This window comes from Denticeps clupeoides, chromosome 4 (genome assembly GCF_900700375.1).
Source record: "Denticeps clupeoides chromosome 4, fDenClu1.1, whole genome shotgun sequence".
Taxonomy (NCBI): Eukaryota; Metazoa; Chordata; class Actinopteri; order Clupeiformes; family Denticipitidae; genus Denticeps; species Denticeps clupeoides.
This window is the reverse complement of record NC_041710.1, coordinates 12,390,888-12,415,528: the sequence shown is the minus strand read 5'-3', so window position 1 is coordinate 12,415,528 and position 24,641 is coordinate 12,390,888. Positions and strand designations below refer to the sequence as shown.

Sequence of the window (24,641 nt, the reverse complement as noted above, 5' to 3'; positions counted from 1 at the left end):
AAACCCCAAAGCTTCACAAACATCTTTAATAACATTCTCAAAAATACATAAAAGGTAAAAAAATGTACAGATTGACATTCTGATGTTTAATTTCATTTAAACTTCCAACAAAAACAGCTTTTCCAAGAAAAACCTTTTCACACTACAAAAGACGGGACTGTCTCTGACCTAATCAAGAATGCTTATTAAGGGTATCACTCTAAAGATCTCAAAAGGTCCCATTTGAATTTGATGTTTTGGTTTAAAAAAAAAAAAAAAAAAAAGTACGACATCAGCTCTAGTATTGGCAAGATACACAATTAAAAGCATTAAATGATTTGCCCTGACAGGCCTTCAGGCTCATTGGGAGGAGACACAAACAAACCTTGAACATGAGCCAACTCATCTCCTACAGAAATGAAGAGTCCACTGGAACCCAGCTCCTGGTCCAGACTACCTCCTGTAGCGGTACCTCTTAAAGTGGAACCACAGCTGGAAAATACCATTGGCAAACTGGCAGCGGAAGCCATGCCGATGGGAGTACTCCCACTCCCTGTTGACGATCTTGAAGGCGATGTCCTCATAGGGCGGTCCAGCATGGAAACGCAAAACCCCAAAGTCCTTGTTGTCAGGGCAGGGCTCCAGGAAGTACTGCGGTGTGGAACGCTTGTCAATCAGGTCGGGGTAGAAGATATTGAACTTGTAGCCCTGTACAATCTTGGGGGGCGGGTTGTCAAAGTCATAATGGGTTTGGTTGTATTTGTTCCACTCAAAGCCAGTGTGCACGCGGTTGAAGAAGCGTGGTTTGCGCGGCCGGTACTTATCAGCCCAAAGGTACATCTTGCCCGTAAGGGGAAGTTCAACGCTGAACTGAGCCTCGTCACCACCCATGCCCTCCTTGGCACGTCGCACAAATGCATCCTCTGCACTTTCACTAGCATCACCTGGGGAACCGACAAGAGATCTGGTTAAAAAGTGTTCAACTGGAGGAACTATTTCACAGTTCCTAAATGGACTGGCAACATGTCTGCAGCACAGAAACGATCAAACGATTTGGGCGACTAATTAAGGTTTCTACTTTAGGACTACGGCCTACCATTGATTTAATATTATGTTGACTGAGCAAGAACAGTAGCATGTGGTCATTATCACAAAATGACAATATATATTTTTTTATATGTTTGTTTTAATGCTTAAGATGAATGCAATTCACCTAGCAAGGTAAATTTCAAGATTCAAGTTATTTATATGTAATGTATGTTGACTAATAAAATTGATTAATTCACAACTAAATGAAGTGTTAGCTGCAGCACTAAGAAGCACCATCGGCAAATGTTACATGTGAATGCAGCCAGAAACAGGTCCTCAGGGGAGATCCCCCGGTGGCAAGTTCCTGTAACTGCATTCCTAGAAGCACCTCAATCTCAGAAAGCCAACACACGACGTGCACAATTTCCCAGGGAAGACTGGGCCTGATAAAGAACAAGCCTCACAACGTGTATGTATCTGTACACAAAGCAACACACACCTGTGACCTGGAGCTGTCGGCGAGCGAGCTGCAGTCGCTGTAGGTCCTCCTCCACCTCAATGACGTGGGAGTCGAGCGGCAGCTCAGAGGGCTGCATGAGGGTGGGGCTGTAGCGCCCAGAGTCATACTCTGCCTGGCTCTGCTGGATCAGATCTTCCTCAGTCAGAACAGACTCAGTCGCTCCACCCTTCTCTTCATCTCCCTCTCCCTCAGCATCTCCTTCCTTTGCTGCGGATGAACCACCCTCGCCCCCCTCCTCTACAGCTTCATTTCCTTTAGATTGTTTTTGGCCCTTCCTTCTTTCTGTGTCCTCTGGTGAGTGTAAGCTCTTCAACTGGGAGCTGGTGGAAGGCCCTGCCTGCTCCTCCTCTAGATTCCTGCAAATGAAATGAACATGAAAGTAAAAAGCAAATCAGATTACTGCAAAAACTATTTAACACATCATTGTGAAAGTTTAAAACTGCCAACCTTGGGGAAAGTTTTGATGCATTACTTTATTCCAAAAAAATTATTAAGATCACTAATTTATGCAAAAGCATACATCCTGAATCAGCTTAGTCCTGAAGGAAAATGTAACTTCTTCTGACTGAGAGCCCTATCCCCAGCATGCATCAGCACAGTGCAGAGTAAAGTGTAAAAACTCCTATTAAGAGAATTCTTTAGGATGAATATGACCCATCAGCCAGACATGTTTTTATCCCTTTAATACAAATAGATGTGTGAAAGAGTCATTTCACCATTATTACCAGGGTTACCAGTGTTTCACTTCATAGATTCCATTACCATTTCATAAGGGTAAGGGGAACCAATTCAGTGACAAAGTTGGTGAAACTTATTTTTTGACAGGCTGAACACTACTGCATAACATTGCTGTCAAGAGCTTTTTTAGGCAAATTTGTACAGTAAAAAAATGATACCAGTGTACTCTGATGTTTAAATGTTTACAGGCCAGAAGGTCTGAAACATGAATAATGTAACAAGTAAGAGTCACATTTCATTGTTATTTAAGAAGTATAAAGGGACGGCGTTGGAGGGGTAACTCACACTGGCTCATCGTCCTGTTCCTCTTTGATGATTGGGAACAGAGGCTCACTCTCAACCCCCTGCTCCTGTTTGAGCTTATACAGCTTCTGCCTCAGCACCTCCTGGTGTCGCTCTCTCAGTCTGCGGGTGAAACAAGACAGGGGCGAATCAGGGCGAATTGTACCATATCCTCACAAACAAACGCAAAATGGCTCAGGTGTGCTGACAATGCTCATTTCAAAGTGTCAAAGTGAACTTTATTGTCATGTAACCACATACCAGCTCAGAGACAAGACTGCGAAGCTTTGGGGATTCACAGTGTGTGAAAAGACGTGTGAAACACCCTCATCAGCAAGACACAGAATTGCAAGAACTGTAAAAGGATGCTAAACTAATTGTAATTCAAATAGAAAGTAAAATTTCTCTCCAGATAACTTTTTGAGGTGGCGGACCACATTTAGCAAGACTGCTGAATGTAAAAAGCAAATCAGTACTGCTCCATGGCATGCTTACTGACAAATCAACAGAGCACTGAGATCATTGTTGTCCAGAATGGTCAAAAATGTGGCTTTGATCAGAAGGAAGTGCCAGGCAATGAAGTTGACTTGACAAAGTGCATAGTAGCAGAAGCTGGAAGGTGTTTCTAATAAAATGGCCAGCGACTAATTATTCTTTTAACAATTCACACTGAACCATAATAAACAGGCCAAATTCTCATGTGCCTTGGTGAAGTTATGAACCAGCCCTAGTTTGTAACGGTATGTGTTAAAGACTGGTGGAGATAAGTGGGAGGTGCTCCACGCTGCTCACCTGGCTCGAGCCATGTACACCCGCACCTGCTGCAGGAGGCTCTCCCAGTAGCCAATGTCCAGGTTGGAGCCACCCAGCTGGATCTTGTTCTCAATGTTCAGGTGGAGGGCCTGCAGCTGACTGTAGGTCTTGCCCCTGAACACCGTCTGGACGTCGGTGCTGACTGACGTGTTGATGCCTTCGCGGCGGTCCCCTGGATTAAAGGAGGCACAGTACATTTTACTCGCATCATTCAGCACTCCAGCCAAAAATTAAGATACAAGGCGTAGATGCTGCTGGTACCTGGCCCCTTCCCAGAAGCCTCCAGTTTTCTGAGTTTATTTATCTCATCTTCAGTGATGGTGGTCATGTCCCTCCAAAAGTCAACATTCTTCCCCTGCTCTAGTTCCATGTAGACCTTTGGACACACATACAGACATTCTTAAAGCACAGTTATTTTGAGGAGTACACACTTTTTCTGTTCACTACCAAGTAGGTACTCTTCTGACTAAGGTAAGTCTAGACAACAGGCCCATGCATGATTAGAAACCACAGGACTCATACCTTAATGTCTTCCAGCAAGTCATCCATATCTGTGACTGTGAGGCCATTGAGGAAGGTGTAGGGTTCATGCATTTCCACCGCCAGGTCGTCATCTTCAGCACTGATGTATTTAGCCAGAAGGTCAATGGGCTTTGCTCTTCCATCCCTGATACGGATCTTAGAACTGAATTGGCACAGAATAAAGAAGATTGACAAGATGCCATCAAGCTGATGTCTCCATAAAGGAATCTCATTATTACAGTGAACCGCCATTTAACAGGCTTTATAATTATTGCACTTATTGCATTGTTGCCTCCGAGAAATATTTAGAAATATTTCTGTCAGGTCTTCCAGACACATTCAGCAGGATTTGACATATGGCATGTCTCAAATATGATACGCATGGTATATGTTTGTGAGATAGGTATGCCACCCCGCTGGCATGGGCAGAGCACCAAAAAGGGGTTTCAAGATGACACAACTGCAAAGCAAGCATTTTGTAACCCTTCTCTCATGTTGGGTGCAGCAGATAAAGCTTAAGGTTTAGCAGGTAAACACCACACCAACAAACACAGCCAGCCCCGCCCCTGGGGTCGCTCACCGCAGTTTGGCCTGATGCAGGTGAAAATTGTCCTCCTGTTCAGCCCATGTCTTGAAATATTCCGCCTCCTTCTCTCTCTGCAGCATCTCCAGTTCCTGCTCTCGCATGCCCTTCTCTCGCTCACGTTCCAACCTCAGCTGCTTCACCTGAGAGCAACAAACACAAGCAACAGCTGACCGGATCTATATATATATTTTTTTTTTTTTAAATTGTATTCATGAACTTGTTTTTATCCCTGAGATTTTCCACCTGAAGGTTCGAATCATGATACACTGACATATTGCTTTATAACACCTCTATTAATCTACCATAACCAACTGTTATAATGCTTTTAAACCAGATCTCTCAAGGTACAAGCTATTTCTCATTTGATCCATAATTAGCAGTACAGCAATGTGGCAATCATCAAAAAAAAAAAAAAAAAGAACCATACGTTGTCAAAGCTTCCATGTTAACGTACACACTGACCTTCTGCAGTTCTCTGCGGTTTTCCTCCTGGATACGTTTGTTTCTTTCTTTCAGATCTTTCTCCCCCAAGTGCCCAATGCCCTTTTGCTCCAGTGCCTGACAGATTTAATAAAATCAAATTAGTCTCTGCAGACTATGACAAGCACGATCCTTCTCAAGAACATTCTTACTTACTTTCTGCCATTTGAACGTTCCCAACAGGTTGTTGTCTCCAAACGGGTTGTCTGCATTTGTGTAGCCCATATACTCCTCACTCCAGCCCATCTTCTCCCTCTTCTTCCTTTCTTTGGCTTCTTTCTTCGCCAATCTCCTTGCCCTCTTTTCCTCAGGCATCTCCAGGGCTTTCATCAGCTCCTTCTGCTTCTTGCCCTGTTCCTTCTCAGTTTTCTGGTCCTGGTGTTTGCTCTCAGTCTCAGACTGGGACGAGGACTCGGTTGATACAGACACCGAGCGATTCCCTCGCCGTTCATTCTCTCGACTTGTCCTGTGTCTTTCTCGGCTCCTCTCCCTGTCATTATCCCGCTCCTCACTCCTCCGACTTCTTCTCTCCTCACTCCTTCTCCTGTGCCGCTCTCTGCTGGGACTTCTGCATTCTCTATCTAAGCTCCTCCGTCGCCACCTGTCTCTCACAGGGCTCATGTCCTCCCGCTGCCGCCTGCGATCCGGGCTTGAATCTGACCCGGACTTGGAGAGGCTTCGACCCCTGTGCCTCCTGCCTTCTTTCCCATCTCTTTTACTAGTTTTCTTCTTGCTACTCCTCTTTTTATTCCTGTCATCTGATTCAGAGCTAAGGGGAAAAAGAACACAACACTGAATAGACGTCTCTGACTTTTACATTAGTCTACATTAGTTTATATTAGTCTTACATTAGTCTTTACAAATAGAACCAGAAGACCCAGGTTCAAATCCCACTTACTACCATTGTGTCCCTGAGCAAGACACTTAAGCCTGAGTGTCTCAGGGGGACTGTCTCTGTCACTACTGATTGTAAGTCGCTCTAGGTAAGGGTGTCTGATAAATACTCTTTCTTAGCATCTATATAAATCATACATATTTGATATTTATTCAGTTGTATATTTTGTTAAATATACGTGTTGAAATGTGTGATCGTTTGTCATATACATACACATTTGAACAGAAAATGGCAAAAATTATATTGAAATTTAGTATTTAGTTCGTCCTTTACCTGCCAGGCCTGCGTCTCCGGACGGCGGCGATGCGCTCCGCGCTGCTGCTACTGCTGCGGGAACCCGCGCTCTCTGGCGCGGCCCGCCTGCTCTTCACAGCGGAGCGGCTTCGTCTGGACCTGTCTCCGGGAGATGGCGAATTCCTCGCGTGGGTCTTTTTTCGTTCTCTTGACCGCGACCGAGACGTGGATTCGGAACTACTCCTGGAGCGAGATCTCCTCTGTTTCTTCATGTCCATGGCTCAATCGCGACGTATCAGGGTCCTACTCGTGCATCGTCGCAGAACTTTGTAGTCCAAATATTTTGATGCTTACAGTTTTGTTTTTTTTTCTACAATTTTTATTACTTATTATATATAAACACTAAAAAATACAGTTGCGTCATAATATATGCCAATTTATTTATCATGTTAACTTAAACATTGCTTTAGAGAACGTTAGCTGAATTGTTTTTAAACAGGCAGAGATAAGTCGTCCTGTCTGGGGTCTTATCTTCATGGTCGGCGTCGGGATATGACGCAATCCCTTCTTTTCCAAATAAACAACCTGCACCAGTTAGTCCTGAAAGTCATGTACACTGGGGTGAGAAGTATTGAAAAGTTGTTTAAGTTAATATAATTGGTTTCAAGACATGTTAATCTATATAATGTTTTTTTTAATTATTCTTTAAAGCGGCCGTCTTTTTTATTTCAGATAAATGCTCACATGTTCCACCAAGATTCTTTCATCGCTGTGAAATAATTGAACACATTTTGATATACAGCTCATTATTGTGAAATGGCTGCCCGCTGCTCCCTCAGGGGATGGTTTAAAAGCAGAGATCGCATGTTACTGTGTGCAGTGGGTGACACGCTAAATTTCACTTCACAGATAAACTCAACAACAATACACTTCCAGCCTTATGCACCTGATTTTTGCACATCTATGCTCTTTTTTTTAAACATTCCTGCACGTTTGTCTTGTCTTGATATATCCAACATTTTCACTCACGAGGATCCTACATGATGTTGTTCAGCTATGTCCTATTCACTGTACAGAAAAGTTCTACTTTTCTCCTATTGAGCATAACCGGTACAGTATTTAAGTTTTTTGTTTTTTTTTTTTAGTTAGTCTAGTTTAGTGTGTATATACATATAAACAGATCAAATCCCGAGCCGCCAAGGTGCCACTGAGCAAAGCACCGTCCCCACACACTGCTCCCCGGGCGCCTGTCATGGCTCCCCACTGCTCACCCAGGGCCACTGTTGCCAGATCCTAAATATATCGTACCAGCAGTTTACAATTATCGTACACACATCATTTCCATTCAGAAAATCTGCCTCAATAACACAGATGATAGACTGTGTATTATAGTGTAAAATGCAACTCTTTTCTCCAGAGCCATGACCGGGCCATTATAATAGATCTGTATTAAATGATCGCGAGTTTGACACCGATGTGTTACATGGTGGATTGATTGGCTGTAAAAGGCACATGAGACGACTGCGCATTGACAAGCCAAGTATGTCTGTACCTGGTCGTGCTAATGAAATAACCATAAAACAAAGGAGTAAAAGTATTGTACATTATGTTTTTTTAAAGAATTGATTGTACGTCATACAGAGGGTAAATTTTTGATACAAATACGAACATGAGACACATGCATTTGAACAAGTTCATACGCTCACACGGCATTTCTCAGGTTTAGAAATTATTATTAATTATGAAGATTAAATATCTATTGGGAGGGGCAACTCGTGAAATGGCAAGCGTTTTCAGAAACTTAAGGATCACACTTTTGTACCAATTTTCTGAGTTGCATTATGTTACCATTTTTGTGGACATTGTTCATTGTCTGTATAAAATATGCTTTATGATTTGAGTTTGTACAAGTTTGAATTCATGGGACACCGAAAATGAAATGCCTATAAAACAACATCTATGTTGTTTAAACATATGTTATTTAAACATCTTTTAAATGTCTTGTCAAGAATCAGGAAACACTTATATTGACACATTCGTGAAAGTGAAGTTACTGTCATTGTGAAATGTGTCCTGTGCTTTCAACCCATCACCATTGGTGAGCAGTGGGCAGCCATGAACATTCTGCTCAGTGGCACCTTGATGGTTCTGGATTTCAACCGGCAACCCTTCAGTTATGAGTCCACACAAATACAAGTAAAGCCATCAAGCAGCCATTAGGTTATACCATAACACTAATGTAGAAACTATGGTTAGGCAGATAAACTGTATCATTGGTTATTGATTTTTGTATTCCACAGGAAATGTAGGAATGTACCTGTAATTTTATATGTATTTGATAATTTCTTAATATATATATATATATATATATATATGCGCGGTCCAGCTCACCACAAACCATCTCGAGTGGGTTCAGGTCCGGTGACTGTGGAGGCCAGGTCTCCACTTTTTGTTAAGTACATAACTCCACATGTGTTCAATCATAGTTTTGATGCCTTCAGTGAGTATCTACCAATGTAAATGGTCATGAAAATAAAGAAAACACATTGAATGAGAAGGTGTGTCCAAACTTTTGGCCTGTACTGTATGTGTGTGTGTGTATATATAGTATTGTGCATCATGACGAAGATGAGGCGTTCCGCTCGTTACTGCAGCGCTGCAGATCCCTGCCACATCGGTAGGGGGCGACGGCGCGCCTTCAAAATCTCATTTTCACAACAAGCAGGAAGTGGACGCAGCGCGCACATCAAACCAGTGTAACCAGACGATTCATATTTCCAGATCATATCAGATCTAATGTGTCGGATTTGCCCCCCATTCCGGTCCCGCATTCGAAACCAAGCGCGTCTCAGAGAAACATGTCCAACTGCACAACTCTCCAGCGCCAAGTGGCCGCGGTGATGGACGACTTGGCGAAGGCGGCGGTGGCAGGAATCAGCCAGCTGGTGGAGGAGGAGCGCGTCGTGCTGCGGCTGGAGGTGCGGCGGAGGGAGCAGGAGATCGAGGCGCTGAGGAGGCGCCTGCACGCCACCGAGACGGAGCTGAAGACCGCGCAGAGAAGCGCCCACTGCCTCCTGCCCGAGAGGATCTCGGTAGCGGTACAGGTGGATTGTGGCGTGAGAAAAGGTATTCTCGCGAGACTTCGTCACGCACCGAACACACGGTAGCAGGCTCCGTGCGGTGCATCTGCGAGACTTTATAGGTTCGGGAGGTTCTGTACAGTAGTGATCAGTGTCAGATTTACAACCTTTTTGTTTGCTTTCATGTTGAACATTTCGCCTGAGTGTGTCGGGGTTTTTGGGACCCACCGCCCAATTAGTAATCTCATTAGGGGCTTAAAAGATGAAACCCCAAATACTGTCTGTATATACTGGAGTATCTCGGGCATCAACAAAGCATCATTTGTTTGTGTAAATAAATCACTTCTTCATAAATTCCTATAATGAGCTGATTTCAAATTATATACTGAATGCTCAGTGACTGCATTCCCTTGCCAGTGTGTCCAAAATGAAACCAGCTCATATTAGCAGGTGAACCCAGTTGATGAGACGGTCTACCGCACGAAATGTCCACTGATGAATAATGTATGTAAGTAGACTAGCTGTATATGGATGTTTATGGTGTCTGGTTGGTTTCTATCTTCTGCAGGACTGCACCCATCGTTCAAATGTCAGTCACATGTGAGCTCAACTCGTTCACAAGGATCAGCATTCAAGAATGAGGGGACACAAGAAACCCTCACAGTCCCACCTGGACGTGGTAAAGACGAGGCGAGCTCTGTGCAGCTGGATCTGAAGAATGAGGTGGAGGACGCGTACTTGGAGGCCGGGTGTGGTTATGCGGCTGGATGTCGTTTCGCCGTACAGCCCGAGAATGGAGCTGAAAAACAAGATGAGGCCTTTTGGTCCGATGTGCCAGATGTGGACAGTACCTACAGCACACAGAACAGCTCCCAGATGTTCCCCCTGCAGGAGGAGGCGCTCCCCGCCACTGCTGGGATGGACGAGCCCCGCCCTGACCAGTTCACTTCTGTCCCGGTGAAAGAAGAGTGTGAGAGCGTGTGTCTGTCCAGTTCAGAGAATGTCGTTCCACCAGCACTTACACACTCGCCGACGATCGTAGGAATGATGGCGGGTGGGACACCTCTCCCCACCCGCACCCAGCTGCACCCCGCACTCACGCAGCAGACCGGCCACTCTCAGGTGTCCGGCCTGGCCGCTCTCCCTCCCGGCCGCCATGTTATTGTGAGGCCCAGGATGCCGGTTGCAATCCACCGCAGAGCCGGCGGCGCCCATCATCGCGTCTTCGCCTGCCCTGTCTGCGGGAAGAGCTACCCCCGCTTCTGCCAGCTGGAGGCGCACCAGCACGTGCACTCCGGCGTGAAGCCTTACCGGTGCGTGGAGTGCGGCAAGCGCTTCACCCAGAAAACGCGGCTCAAGACGCACCAGAGCGTCCACACCGGGGAGAGGCCGTTTGGGTGTCGGCTCTGCGGCAAGAGGTTCAACAGGCAGGACAACTGCCTGAGACACGAGCGCTTCCACCGGGCCAGGAACCCTCCTGATGGACCCCAGCTAAAGGTCTCGTAGATGCAGAGCTGCCGAACTGCTGGACGTGGACACGGCTCCAGAGCGCCCCTCGCTGGCTGTGCCTTTCCATTGTGGGGACGTGGCCTGAAGCAAACCTGAGGGAGGGTCTGCCACTTTTTAACCCTTTTAACACTCTTTTAATATATGTTAATATATGTAATTGTACGTTGTATTTACAACTACAATTGTAAGTTCGTTTTTTTTAGTTAGTAAAAGCAAAGTTTAAGTAAATCAAAAATTATGTGCTGCCAATTTTTGTCAAATTGGATCCAGCAGTACTATTGTACTGTTGTCTAAACTTGAAAACTTTCCGTCCGAAAGGTGGGATTAGATGCTTAAAGGTGAAGCTTCTGTGAGGGTTTGTGGTTGATCACTTCGAGTCCAGTGATGATGTGTCGTGGATTTTTTTTTGTTATGTTGAAGTGAACCAGAGTGTCTGTTCTGCAGCCTGCACCACCATCCAGTGGATTTCAGGGACCTCAGCCAACAGGCGTTCAATTTCAAGACCTCCAACACCAGAGACTGACCGTGTTTGCACAAATATGAAAAGGGCAGTAGGATGTTTTTCACCCATTTTACACACTGCAGTGTATAAACTCTCGCGTGGTAAAGGCGAGGCGAGCTCTATGCAGCTGGATCTGGGGGGGGGAATGTCCTCTACATGTACCACACCAGCCTTAGATAACTGACTGGGCGCTTAAAAATCTTACTTTCAATCATATGCATTTTATTGCATTTGCATTTAACATTTTTTGGTGTCCACTAATTCAGTGTGTTAAAATGCGAAGACAATAAAGTTAAAATGAAATTCTTAGTTATGTTTTATTGGCTGAATTATTCATGTAATGTTATTCATCCAGATTGTACACAGCATCATGCATTTCAGCTCCGTTTTTCACGTTTCCAGTGAGCTACAGTATATCCGCAGTATGTACAGTACTGCAACATAACGTGATATAATTATATCGTGATCCATGTATTGTGGTATGTGTCTTATCGTGAGGTAACATTCCCACCCCTAATACTGATCGCATTTCACACTTTTTCTATAGTTGAGTTTTGTTCTTATAGAAATAAAACGGCTTATATCAATATAAAACTGCCACGGTCAATAAAATGATTTTGAGTTGATAAAGGTAATTTCAGTGTAATATGGCTATAATGTAGATGTTTGCTCAGCACAGGCCACACCAGCAGGTAAAGTGACTTTCCATTATCGTGACTAGCTAGTATTATTTTATTTTTGTTTTCAGGCGCTGTTGGGCCCCCTGGTGGCCGCTTAATCCTCGTGCCGTTCTCTCATTATTCCAAGTAGTTCATGTTGGGGCTTATTGGTATGAATTCAAACTTTATTTGTCACGTACACAGTCATACATGGTATGATATGCAGTGAAATGCTTTTGCAACTGCTATTGACCTCAATATTGCAAATATTGCAAGTATTCAAGTGGAACCAATATACAAATATTGCAAACAACCAAATATTACAAATGTATGTTTTTAAAAATAAAATGTGTGTAACAGGTAGGGTGAAGGTGTGCAAATGTATAAAGTGAAGTTGTGCAAGATTCTGGGGGTATTGAGTCCAGAAGGTACTGAAGGTGCTGGAGTGTATTGGAGTTCTATGTACTGTGGTTGTTGAGGGCTCGGATAGCCTGCGGGAAGAAGCTCCTCCTCATTCTCTCTGTGTTGGACTTCAGGGAGTGGAAGCGCTTCCCTGATCGCAGCAGAGAGAAGAGTCCATTGTTGGGGTGGCTGAGGTCCTTCACTATCTTCCTGGTCCTGGTACAGCACAGTTTGCTTTAGATGGATTGAAGGTCAGGGAGCTTGGTACGGATGATGCGTCCGGCTGATCGAACCGCCCTCTGTAAGGCTTGCCTGTCCTGCATGGTGCTGTTCCTGAACCAGGTTGAGATGTCTCCTGTCAGGATGCTCTCTATGGTGCAGGAGTAGAAGTTCCTGAGCACCTTGGAGGGCAGTCTGAAGTCTCTCAGGCGTCTGAGGTGGTAGAGACGCTGCCGGCCTTTTTCACCACGGTGTTGATGTGCCAGGACCATGACAGATCCTGCTTGATGTGAACACCGAGGTATCTGAAGCTGTCCACTCTCTCCACTGGGCTCCAGTTTATGAAAGGGGTCTGGGTAGTTCCTCTCCTGCTTGGTACCGAAGTCCACTATTAACTCCTTTGTCTTGCTGACGTTCAGGTGGAGATTGTTCCTCTGGCACCAGTTCACCAGATTTCCAACCTCCTCCAGGTAGGCTGTCTCGTCGTTGTCAGAGATCAGGCCCACCACAATGGTGTCGTCAGCAAACTTGATGGTGGTGGTGGAGTTAGTAGTGGTCGTACAGTCGTATGTGTACAGGGAGTACAGCAGGGGGCTCAAAACACAGCCCTGGGTGGTTCCACTGCTGAGAGTGATGGAGGCTGAGACATGTCCGCCCATCCTTACTGCCTGTGGTCTCCCGGTTAGGATGTTGGAGATCCACTGACAGAGATGAGCAGAGTCCCAGGTGCTCCAGCTGGGTGGTGAGTGTGGTAAGTTGTATTATCAGTGTGTTTTCCCTCATATTTCAGTTATTTGGCTCCTGTTTCCTTGTGGATTCTAATTAAATGTTTATGCCTGCCACCCCTGCGGACACGCCCCTGCTCACACAACGCTGATTATACAGGCACAGCAAATGATGAGGGCGCCCTCTGGCGGACATCCCCGCAGCAGCAGCAGCCTCACACCTTACTTTAAACTTACTCAGGAAAAAGAAAGTGTTGCTGAACAGAAAACACAACTACGCGTTAACACTTATATATTTATATATTTAATCATGAACACTTTTTTTTCAAGCATGATGAACAAAAAGCAGACAATATCATCTGGGCAATCTAATTAATAATCCCATAATAAACACATGATTGTCACTTTTGTCTCTCACTCTCTCACACATACACACACACACACACACACAAATGAATAAATAACTTTGCTAGGTCTGACATATTTACATATTAACAGGATAATGTTAATAAATGGGATAAAAAAGAGAGAAGCTTTGGGAACCTTTTAATGTGACACACAGGAGCACCGGTGTCCATTGCCTTTTTCACCCTTCCACCTTTAAAACACAATATAACATTAAGGCTCTTTAATTTTTATAAGAAAATACGAAATTATGACTGATATTACTGCCACCAAATTTGCTTAGGTTCAGTGACCTCTGCAGAATTGTGGGATGTCCCTTACACAGCATGAAGTCAAAAAAGGGGGGTACACGTCACGGTAAAATGTACATCAAAGTTTCACTCAAAGCTTAGGCCAGGAACTGACTGTCCATTGAGGATGAAGGCGATGAAGACTTTGGGCTCAGGAACTTAAAAAAAATGCACCAGGAATTGTGTCTGTCTGCCCACTGGCGCTGTGCTTCTGCTCCAGAGATCCAGCAAGCCGGGACCGGGTAGATGGACAGATCAGACGATGTATAATCACTGAATTATACACACTGTACAAACACTTCTGTGAGAAGAGTGAACTTCACACACACACACACACACACACACACACACACACACACACACACGTCTACACTTTCTCTCATAGCTTTTAGTGAATATCCAGTCTGCAGTCCAGGTGAAAATTATTCTCAAGGCCCTGGGAAATTAGCCCGAGTTCAAATATTCCAATGCCACCTCATAGCAGAACTTGTACTGGTCCTGTTAAAGACAGAAGAAAAGATTATATTTCACAAATATGACATTTTCAGAGATCTATCAGTCAGTTAATCTATCTACTGAAAAAGAAAGAAGTTCTTTGTAGCATGCTGGGTTTACTGTCTAGTATTCTTTATCTTTAGAGTGCTGTTCAGTAAATTATTCAAAGGTCAATAAGTAATTATTTTAAATAATCATGTTTCAAATAATCATGGCTATTGGTTTTTACTATGTTACAGTGAGTTTCAGTTACATGAGTATCTACTGCCTAGTAAAGGCTGAAATCTGTACCAGTAGATCAACCATGTTGGGCTTGTTGTTGCGGAGCGTCTTGACGGCGTTGAACACATCGACAGACCGCTGGTGGCGGAGCATCTCACTCACAATGCTGATTGCGCAAAATGTCCCGCTGCGGCCACCACCGTTCCTAGGAGAGTGGAGTGTAGAATCACCTAAAGTAAGACTGCATGGTACATGGTATTTGGACACACCCTATACATTCACCTTGTCAGCATTTCAGAATAGTATGGATTTCTGTGTCCATTCGAAGTAGCTGCTACTTGTCCAGTCCTGTCTAATCTTCTATGATGTTTTTGTGTGAATCTACTGTGGTGTTATGAGCTCTACATTCCTGTAGGGGGTGATGTTTCACCTTTCATTTAAAGATTTGAAACGAAACCAGCGGTGTCCAACTTAGGTCATTCAGGACTCCTTCTGTTCTATCTCTGCTCAATGAGTGTACATTGCTCTGGTGGGTGCCGTTCTTTGTTTAGGAACTAAACTCATTAATGAGATCTGGTGATGACCAGGTTGGACATCACTACACTAGACCCTTCTTGCAAATAAAAAAAGAGATAAATGAGTTTTGGGTACCAGGAGCTCCTATTAGAGCTAAGCTGAAACAGACTGGTTCACCTGGGTAGCTTGTTCAATGGTTTCAAGCAAGAATCTGAACTCAGGCCTGCCCTGTGTTCTAAAGTTCACCTCATTTTTTTAAAACAGCAGCCTGAAACGTTGTGTAAAAGTGAAAAAGAGAGTGAGTATGTGAATCTGTAGCTCTTACAGGCAGTGCACAACAGTGCGTCCATCTCCTCCATCGTATTCCTCCTGCCATTTGTCCACCTGGTGGATGAGTTTGAGGAAGGAGCGCTTGGAAACAGGCGTGTCGCGGTACATGGGCCAGCCCAGAAACTGAAACTGTTGCACCATACGGTAGCCGTCCTGAGGCTGTCACACAAAGGCAGATAAGTACAATTTAAACACAGTCAAGGAAAAACAGCCTGAATAGAAATGGCCTGATTTTCATGGTGCTATAATAGATGCTGTACATGGAGTATGTCACTAAGTTCACATCGAGTGACGTGAATATGTATAAAGAGCACTTTGGCCATTCTGCTTCACTGTTCAGAGAGCTGCAGCTCAGACGGTCAGATCTGGAATTTATTCCCTTATGTCATCATAATGGGAAAGCTTACCTCCCGTTTCTCATGCTTTGAATCATGGGGTGGAAGTAGCCTAGTGGGTAACACACTCGCCTATGAACCAGAAGACCCAGGTTCAAATCCCACTTACTACCATTGTGTCCCTGAGCAAGACACTTAACCCTGAGTGTGTCCAGAGGGACTGTCCCTGTAACTACTGATTGTAAGTCGCTCTGAATAAGGGCGTATGATAAGTTCTGTAAATGTTGTCCCCCCAGAGAATTTCCCAGCCCTCCCCTAAAGTCATGACTACCAAACATGCGAAGCAATGCAGTTACTCGGTGATTGGATGTAAAAATGAGCACGAATGTATTTTTTTAGTTCCATCACGTGAGACAGAAAAAACAGTGAGTTAATTTTTTTACGCAAATTTTACTACGCGACTTTCTGTTTGCGCCAAACTTTGTGGTTGGTGAATTAGTGTTGATGATGTAATTTCCATGAATGTCAGCTCACTGCTCTCCTCCTCATTTAAAGCAACACAGACCGAAATGGGAAATCTCATAGTGGGATTAGATACAGTAATAGGGGACCACTAATAAAAATAATTTAATGTCAGGGGACCTTTGAAATTAGTACTTACAGGGACAGTCCCCCTGGAGACACTCAGGGTTAAATGTCTTGCTTGGTGACACAGTGGTAGAAAATAAGGGTTAAACCTGTTGCATTTTGGTTCATATACCAGTGTTAACCACTGGGGTATGACCAGTTTGAGTGAATATGCAGTAAAAGGTGGAGGGGTAACAGGGTGCGGTGCTGGAATGAGAAGTGTTCATTCCGTGTCCTGGGACCGGTCATTTGCTAGCTTTTGTTGCCATGGCGGATTGTGGCACTAAGGAGATTAGGTGACAGCAGGTGAGGAAGATGCACATGTCACAATGTTTGTGTGTGTGTAACTGACAGGGAGGCTGAAAAAAAATCCCTACAAAGCATGTTATCATTCGTACCCGAGCTGCATTATAAATCCGGAATATTCTGCTAATTATGTCTTCCTCCAAGTCAGCAGACACAAACTCCACTTGGAGAGGCCCATGGCGATGGACTCCGTTCTCTGGCCAATACTGGGGACACAGCTGATACGCACAAAAACACACACACACACACACACACACACACACACACACAGGAAAACATGAGAGGTTTGCAATAACAATAATGGCAAATGGACAGCTACAGATTTCAACGAATTCTCTCAGATCAAGTTAAATATGCAGAGCACTCTTGTTTTTAACCCAAACATGGGGCTCAAACAAAAGGATTATAAATGCTAAGCTCAAGCACTGTATAAAAAAAAACGAATCCTACGATGAACACAGCATTAAATATTAACTGATTAAAGCTTTGTGTATCAAAGAGAGAACTCCAGACTGCAGTCATCGCTCAACCTCAAGGGCCCCATCAAGTCATCTTCTCATTCATTTATCTATTAAAGGCTTCTTTCCATTTGATCCTTGAAAGAAATAAAAAATATATTTCTGGGAAATGTGGCTGCTTTTAATTCATAACAGGAACATCATTGTGTTGTCTTTTGTAAAAGAATATGAGATCAAAGGTGAGTAAAGGAGGAAGAGATTCTGTTCAGGGATCTACTGTATTCAGCTTGCACATGTTGAGCAGGGACAGAAGAGCTCAGTGATGCTAAATAAGAACATGCTTTCCACACATTGCTGTGCACAATACATTCTGTTTTATGGTTCTACATGTGGCCCACATGGTTCCACTGATCAGAAACACTGACACACAGCACAATGAGGGTATAATATATAAAGCATATATATTTTGCTAACAAAAGTGCACACAGCACACATCTAACTGAAGATGTAACAACAGAAAAATCCCAAGGACTCATCAGATGCAAAGCAAAATGTGTGTGCGTCTGAGACAAAGAAACGGGAATGGAACCCCTGGTCTCTCTAGCTACAGTGAGAATATTGAATGAAAGAGAGTAACTGGGGAAGCAGCACGAGTGTGTGAGTGTGCCTGTGTGTGTGTGTACAGAGTTGCTGGATCAAGGACCTGAGGCCTCCGCAATTCTAATGTATTACATGCATATGCACACTCACCCTCACATGCATTTACATCAACTCCTTCAATACACAAACCGTAGAACCGCTCGCTGGCCCCAGCCGGAGTTCGGATGTTGCCCTGAAAGCTCTAACGCGCAACAGAGCTTTTAGCAGCAACACATCTGATTCTCTGCTGCACTTTGCACTTGCGATGCGTTGAGATATATACGTGTACCTATAAACAGACATGTACACACAAATATACACGAAAGAACTCACCTGAGCAGGGTCCACGTCGTTCAGCATGACAATGGAGGTACAGTGGTAGTCTAAAACTAGCCTCCAGAAGTCTTTCACCGTGTTTGGCAAAGGATGCTGGGTAACAATAAATGCAGATGGCTGCTTGTAGCTCTATTAGGAAACAGACATCGAACAAAAGAACAAGCAGACAGAGAAGGCAAGGTCAATTTCAAATTAATTCCTATTGAAATTAAAAAAAATTCAAGCAATAATGCAACACTGCACAAAATCACAGCATATTAGTCATACAACAAATCAACTCTCCATGTCTCACCTGCCAGACTACCAGCATATAAATTATGTAATAATAATAGCCTGTAGTGCTCATATATAATAAAATGGATTGAACAAAAAGCACTTCAGAATTGGCAAAATTAGTAGCCCTCGCTGGGAAACACTTCAGATTTATGCCCAAGGTAACCCATAATGTTGTGCCTCAGTATCCTAGATGCACAGAAATGTGACATTATGACCTTTATCCTTCAATAAGCAGAACACAAGTACAACAGAGCTGAAAGAGATAGACATTGGCTTTTACATATTTGTAACACTGTAGGAGTATGCATGCACACACACACACACACACACACACACACACACACACACACACACACATCATACCCACACACTTACATCCATAAGCGCAGCATTGATGTAATTGCTGCTCTCGCCATCAATAGTGATGAGGAAAGGCAGGCATCTGTCGGGTGGGAGAACATCCATGCAGCGGTTCTTCTCGTGATTCCTTGGGAGTAGAGCGATACTGCAGTCCTCTACACGCAGGGTAGGTGTCACCATGTTCAGGGTCTACAGAACATATAAGGAGTTAACACACCCCAAACTGCACAACATGTGGAAGAAGAGATTCCCTGTTGAAAGATTCTGAAGATGAATGCAGGTTTGTCCAGTAACATTACGGTAATTAAATCTGTTCTAACAGATTTTCAAATATAGTTTGGGAACACTTGTCTAACCCTATAAAATAGTAGAGATGGATTTTTGTAAAATGGACGTAAACATCAATCTCTATAATTTTTAAGCATGTATCCCTAATAGGCTCTTACTCTGAACTCCTCTTTGATCTGACTGGAGTTGGTCTGAGGATCCAATCGGTTCATCTCATAGTAGACAGAGCGCAGCTGATTGGCTGGTATACTGGTATCACCGCAGAGACATGCCTCCAGGATGGCATCATGAATGAAGACATACTGCTCCTGAGATTGAGCAGAAGAGTTCAGTGAAAACTGGCACAGTATCCACCGCTTACCTTACAGACTTACCTATCACATTAACAAGCTGTATTTGAATTACAAGCCATTACATGAAATGTGTGTGGGTGTCACAAAGTGATTTTCTCGTTGCATTTTGACATCATGAATGTTCCAGTGAACTTTCATAAGGACATGCCGATAGTGTCGGTCACCTCTGGACTCTTTCTGGAATGATTTTCCTTCTCCAATCAACTTAAAAGATCTTCCAGTTCCACCAGCCTCAAGTCAGAGACCTTGCATATCTTATGATTTCATAAAACTGCAACATCAAATCGCTGAGCACGGCATGCTGAGCGTGTCGTCGGACTGCTAATAATCTCAATAACCCAAATCATTGAGATTTTTCTTTGATGTGACAGAAGGGCGGTGGGTGGTAGAAGACGCTCCCTCAGGTCCAGTTCACTCATCCAGAATGGGAAAAGGTTCACAGCTTAATGGAAATGATTTCTGAAGTGACATTTTGAGAGGATATTTTGCTGTCATGACTGACGAAATTACCACAGGGGTCAGTGCTTCTATAATTAGGCTGGGTGATGCCATCTAATGATCTTTATGTGTATATTTTTTCTTCTTGCACTTTTATGCTTCCTCTGAAATTGCAATATACTATCCATCATGCAGGGATAAAAACAAATCAAAAACAAGCTTGCAAAAAACTCCTTCCCTAGCAGTTTCTACTTCTTCCAAATGAGGAATCACCTGCCATTGCATTTACAGAAACAAATTGCTGCTGATGTTAACCTATAATTTCCTCACACAGGACGGCATCCCATGCAAAAGTAATCAGCACCCACAGGGGGGCCGAGTCACTGCCAACACAGCCAAACACCTGCAAGGCAAATAAATGCACACACACACACACACACACACACACACACACACTTTGAAGGTCACTGAAGTTCAGGGGAGTGATTCAGAACAGCGCTTGGACTTAGTTGGTCCGATCCCGATCATCACGTCACCTATGAAACATTCTGGCCATTAAATCCAATGACGCTTGTGATTTAAAAGGAATTACAGGGAAATGGTGCGTTGAGCGAGACGCCCACAGCATTCCAGATGGTGTGTGAGCAGATGAGAAAGGGGGTCTCCTCATCCCCGCACAGCGTGGGGCTGTCTATGGGCCTAAAAAATTGCACTCGCCACCTCCGTCATTTATCAGCTCATTCACTGGGTCTTAAAGTCTTTATATGCACTCGTGTGCTGGTGTGAGGACTGTTGAGTCACCCATGAGAGAGGATGTTTGTGTTACAAGACTCATAAACCAGCTGACAACCGCAGCAGTCATGTTGCAGCACAAGTATCGACACGGTCATAATGTCTATGTTGGCGTGAAGTTTGGCTGTTCATCGGATTCAAATTTACACTACTGACAACAAAAGAGACAACCCAGTTTTTCATTTACACTCCTTCTGCTCCTTCTGTCCTCGGACAATTTACAATGTGTGAGTGTGTGTCTTTATGGATGTGTGAATACCTCGGTTTGCACCATGTTGACTCGACGTGAGCGCAGCTCTCTCACACAGTTGTAGATATCAACCACACCCTCCCTTTCCGCCATGTCCAGCATGATGTCAATCACGATGAAACAGCCCGTTCTTCCTGCCCCAGCACTGCAGACAGACCAATCAGAATTATAGACCAAAAATATGACAGGACCCATTTCACTTCACTCTGGCTTTCTTCATATATCAATAACCTTACATTGTATGGAGTGTTATGTAGTCAACATATAATTTATTTTATTATTTTTTAATTTCTTTTGACACCTTAATTTACTAATTTTCAGTTTCAATTCAAGTAGTTGAATTCCTTAAAATAATATCTATGTTCCTTCTGCAATGGGATTTTTAACATTTTTACATTGCATCAAACATGGACAAACTGAGAAAAGAATAGGAACAAGCTGGACACTTCCCACCACAAACCTATTACAGAAGCTTTCAATTAAAAAAAGTAAGAAAGCCAGTAACATAGAGCCTTTGCTTCAGAAAAATAGCAGGAAAGGCATTTTTATGGATAATCCACTTCATTCCTATGACATTACCTGACCTATTATTTAGACATTATCTTTACCTAAAGCTTTAACATAAACAAGGCTTAAATAACAACATATATCATGATAATATTTCACATATGATTACATCATATCAGTAGCACATCTGTGTAATATATAAAAGCACCAAAAGTTGTAACACTGTTTCTAAATTAATTATTTTGATTCTGAATATAATACTCACTTTGTATTGATGTAACATTAATCTTTTAAAGCCCTTACATTGATGAGGATATCAAACTTCATTACAAGTAATGGTGCATGTTTATGTAATGCAATGTTTAATTTTTTTGATGGTGGCATCATCGGGATTAAAATATCTGAAATCAGTGTAGCTGTAGGGCATATAAACATAAAGTGGTATTTTACTGCTAGCTTGTTGGGGTTGGAGGGGAACTTTGTGAGGAATTCTCTAGAATTAAGTCTAAAATTTAAGTATCTAGAATTAAGTTTCTAATGCATGATACAACATTTCATCATTAGCACTATATTAAATAAGAACTTTGATCTTTAAACAGACTATACTGCAACCCAGAGTGTGTATTAGCAGACATGATTCTCAGTCTCATTAAAATTGTAACTATAGTAACGGATCTGAGGCCACTGACTACACCCATTGGCATACAGGTTTGGTTAGTTGCTTCATAATTAAAAATGTATATGATCATGTGTATAGAGCATCAGTTCTGGGACTTCAGTTAGGACCAGAGAGTTCAGTACCTGCAGTGCACCACGATGGGTCCAGCATTGGCAGGACTTTTGGCCTTCACTCTACGGACGAAGCCCAGCAGCCCTGTGGCATGGTAAGGGACTCCATGATCTGGCCAGCCAGTGAAATGAAACTGACGAATCTCTCGAATCTCATGAGCTCCTCTCTATCAGCACATGAAACATCACAACACAAATAAATCAATTTATTAATCAAGAACATATTAATTTATTATTTTATTCATAATTTATAATTTTAACTTGTTGAATATCTTAGTCAGTATGTGTTCTTATTTTATTTTAAAAACAGTAAAAAAGTAAATTAGCAGTTATACAACTAAATTAATCTGTTTTTAGTTTGTGAGCATTCTGGAATGTTCTTTCAACATCACTGAGTGTGTATAAACAGAATCATTTATAATGTTTTATGGATGCACTCATAATGCAATAAAGACAGTAAAAACTGCAGGGAAATTTGTTTTTCATGTCTGTACAGCTCACCTTCTCCACAGCGAATGTTCTGATTACGTATTCAGATAGGAGCTCAGTCTCGATCAGAGTCACCTTTACGTCCCTGTAGATCTCGGTGTCATCGGGCCAGTACTTACAGCACTTCACCTGCAGGGTGAAAGAGCACAAGAGTTCACACAATTCAAAACCTTCCACAAGAAGGAAGCTGAAAAGAGCAGTAACATGGTTAAACCATGGCAAATACCTTGTAATTTTCAAAACTAAGGGTTCAGAAGTTTACAGAGCTGTGATTTTAAGAGTGATGTTTATAACTATTGCTCACTGTGTTACCATACAGTTTCATTCTGATTCAGACTTCATGGCTCGAGGCAAAAAAAAAAATCTCCCAAATCATAACCTCTTAAAGAAGACAGCTCATTGACTTTCCAACAGGAGAATATTTTTCTCCACATTCCACCCAGAATCTCAATCAGCAGGAAGATGATTTACTTACGATTTCACCCATCATAAAACGACACAAATCACCATCCTAATGGGCAGGTCTTCCTGCAACCGATCTGCTTTATGTTTCATGCAGAACAGTTTTAAACGACAGTGTCCTGATAAATGGGTCGTGTGTCCGAATGTGCAGATCTAGGCTTTTGAAGGAAACAAATGCACCTCATACTGGCACCCTGACTCGACGTTGATTAGGGAGCTATGCATATTTATGGCTCCCCTTTCCACTTGCAGTATATTACAACATAAAGTTACACCATATATAAAACACAAAGATGTACCAAGGCTCTTTGAAGATACAAAAGAATTTGTGTGTATACATAAATATATTAGGGCTGTCAGCATTAAAGTGCGTGGGTCTGACCTATGGAACAGATGAAAAAATTCCTAGACAGAGACAATCTCTACTAGGGCTGCAAGAACACATCAATTAAATATATAAATTGATTACTAAAAGAGTCGGCAACAAATGTCATAATTGATTCGTTGTTTAGTGCGACGTGAAGACATTTGATTATTTAAAAACTTTAGTTGAGCGTGGAATGCAGCGAACATACTCAGTCTGTCTTGCGCACTGATGTCTGCAGAGTTCGGCGCCTCGTAGACAGGGCGGAGCAAAAAAAAACTACCATTGTGTCCCTGAGCAAGACACTTAACACTAAGTTGCTCCAGGGAGACTGTCCCTGTAACTACTGATTGTAAGTCGCTCTGGATAAGGGCGTCTGATAAATGCTGTAAATGTAAATGTAAACACTACCACATGTTATGAGGTCAGAGCTCCCCTTTCACGCTGTTTATTTTAAGAAGTCTATATTTGGCATATGTAAAGCATACATGTGTGCATTTTTTGTGTTAGTCCATTTTTATTTTATTTTTATTATAGTCCGTATCTGAAAATCTTTCCCACACTCTGTTTTAGTTTCAAATATGCATTAGAGCAAACTTTAGTCTTAAATCATGATTAATCATTAGTTACCATTTTCTTATTAACTGACAGGTATGTGTCTCCATCTGAATTGGCCCAAAACCTCCTGCACTGTCCATCTCCATCTGTAGGGATTGTCTCTAGCTAGGGTTAATTTCAAATCCATGTTAGAGGTCAGACCCACACATGACGTAAACAAATTGCAGCTGTGCTAATAGTGCTAATTAATTTTTTTAAAATCATGTGATTAATGCATTAATTTGACATTTAAATTTACAGCATTTATCAGACGCCTTTATCCAGAGCGATTTACATTCAGTAGTTACAGGGACAGTCCCCCCTGGAGCAACTTAGGGTTAAGTGTCTTGCTCAGGGACACAATGCTAGTAAGTGGGGTTTGAACCTGGGTTTTCTGGTTCATAGGCAAGTGTGTTACCCACTAGGCTGCTACCACCCTCTGACAGCTTTTATTGCCTTTGTATTTATTGTATCTTCTGGGGCATTTTCTCACATTCTCACATGGCTGAGATATAAATGAGACCTCGGGCTTGACTGGTTCAG

General features: G+C 42.9%; 3 protein-coding genes across 14 annotated transcripts in view; 1 reads left to right on the top strand and 2 right to left on the bottom strand.

Annotated features, from left to right (window-relative positions):
- Positions 1–6: 6 nt before the first annotated feature.
- Positions 7–6,389, bottom strand: cactin. Its single transcript, XM_028977724.1, has 10 exons — positions 6,118–6,389; positions 5,106–5,718; positions 4,932–5,027; positions 4,464–4,609; positions 3,884–4,046; positions 3,623–3,737; positions 3,341–3,533; positions 2,552–2,671; positions 1,508–1,884; positions 7–923 (listed from the first exon to the last, which is right to left on the bottom strand). The coding sequence occupies exons 1-10, from the start codon at positions 6,354–6,356 to the stop codon at positions 433–435; spliced, it is 2,553 nt and encodes an 850-aa protein (XP_028833557.1). The 5' UTR covers positions 6,357–6,389; the 3' UTR covers positions 7–432.
- Positions 6,390–8,799: 2,410 nt separating this feature from the next.
- Positions 8,800–11,478, top strand: LOC114788829 (zinc finger protein 500-like). The gene is made up of 2 exons (XM_028977751.1): positions 8,800–9,204; positions 9,727–11,478. Exons 1-2 carry the CDS (start codon positions 8,937–8,939, stop codon positions 10,662–10,664), a joined length of 1,206 nt encoding a protein of 401 aa, XP_028833584.1. The 5' UTR covers positions 8,800–8,936; the 3' UTR covers positions 10,665–11,478.
- Positions 11,479–13,455: 1,977 nt separating this feature from the next.
- Positions 13,456–24,641, bottom strand: part of LOC114788011 (receptor-type tyrosine-protein phosphatase mu) — a 166,949-nt gene continuing 155,763 nt past the window's right edge. For all 12 annotated transcript variants that reach the window (XM_028976076.1, XM_028976079.1, XM_028976080.1 and 9 more), the window contains 10 exons: positions 22,688–22,804; positions 22,199–22,353; positions 20,900–21,035; positions 19,216–19,365; positions 18,785–18,958; positions 18,131–18,262; positions 16,793–16,918; positions 15,428–15,591; positions 14,656–14,791; positions 13,456–14,367 (listed from right to left, as the gene is read on the bottom strand). In XM_028976076.1, the coding sequence (XP_028831909.1) occupies positions 14,314–14,367; positions 14,656–14,791; positions 15,428–15,591; positions 16,793–16,918; positions 18,131–18,262; positions 18,785–18,958; positions 19,216–19,365; positions 20,900–21,035; positions 22,199–22,353; positions 22,688–22,804 (1,344 nt within the window). In that variant the 3' untranslated portion in view covers positions 13,456–14,313. The remainder of the gene's footprint in view (positions 14,368–14,655; positions 14,792–15,427; positions 15,592–16,792; positions 16,919–18,130; positions 18,263–18,784; positions 18,959–19,215; positions 19,366–20,899; positions 21,036–22,198; positions 22,354–22,687; positions 22,805–24,641) is intronic.

What these genes read in the sequence shown, in the direction of transcription:
- cactin (XM_028977724.1), bottom strand. Translation starts at nt 6,356, where the DNA reads ATGGACATGAAGAAACAGAGGAGATCTCGCTCCAGGAGTAGTTCCGAA. An exon ending in ACTTGCTGGAAGACATTAAG is followed by an intron (nt 3,738 to 3,883) that starts GTATGAGTCCTG and finishes GTGTGTCCAAAG; the next exon opens with GTCTACATGGAACTAGAGCA. An exon ending in GGCTTCTGGGAAGGGGCCAG is followed by an intron (nt 3,534 to 3,622) that starts GTACCAGCAGCA and finishes CCTTTAATCCAG; the next exon opens with GGGACCGCCGCGAAGGCATC.
- LOC114788829 (XM_028977751.1), top strand. Translation starts at nt 8,937, where the DNA reads ATGTCCAACTGCACAACTCTCCAGCGCCAAGTGGCCGCGGTGATGGAC. An exon ending in GGATTGTGGCGTGAGAAAAG is followed by an intron (nt 9,205 to 9,726) that starts GTATTCTCGCGA and finishes TATCTTCTGCAG; the next exon opens with GACTGCACCCATCGTTCAAA.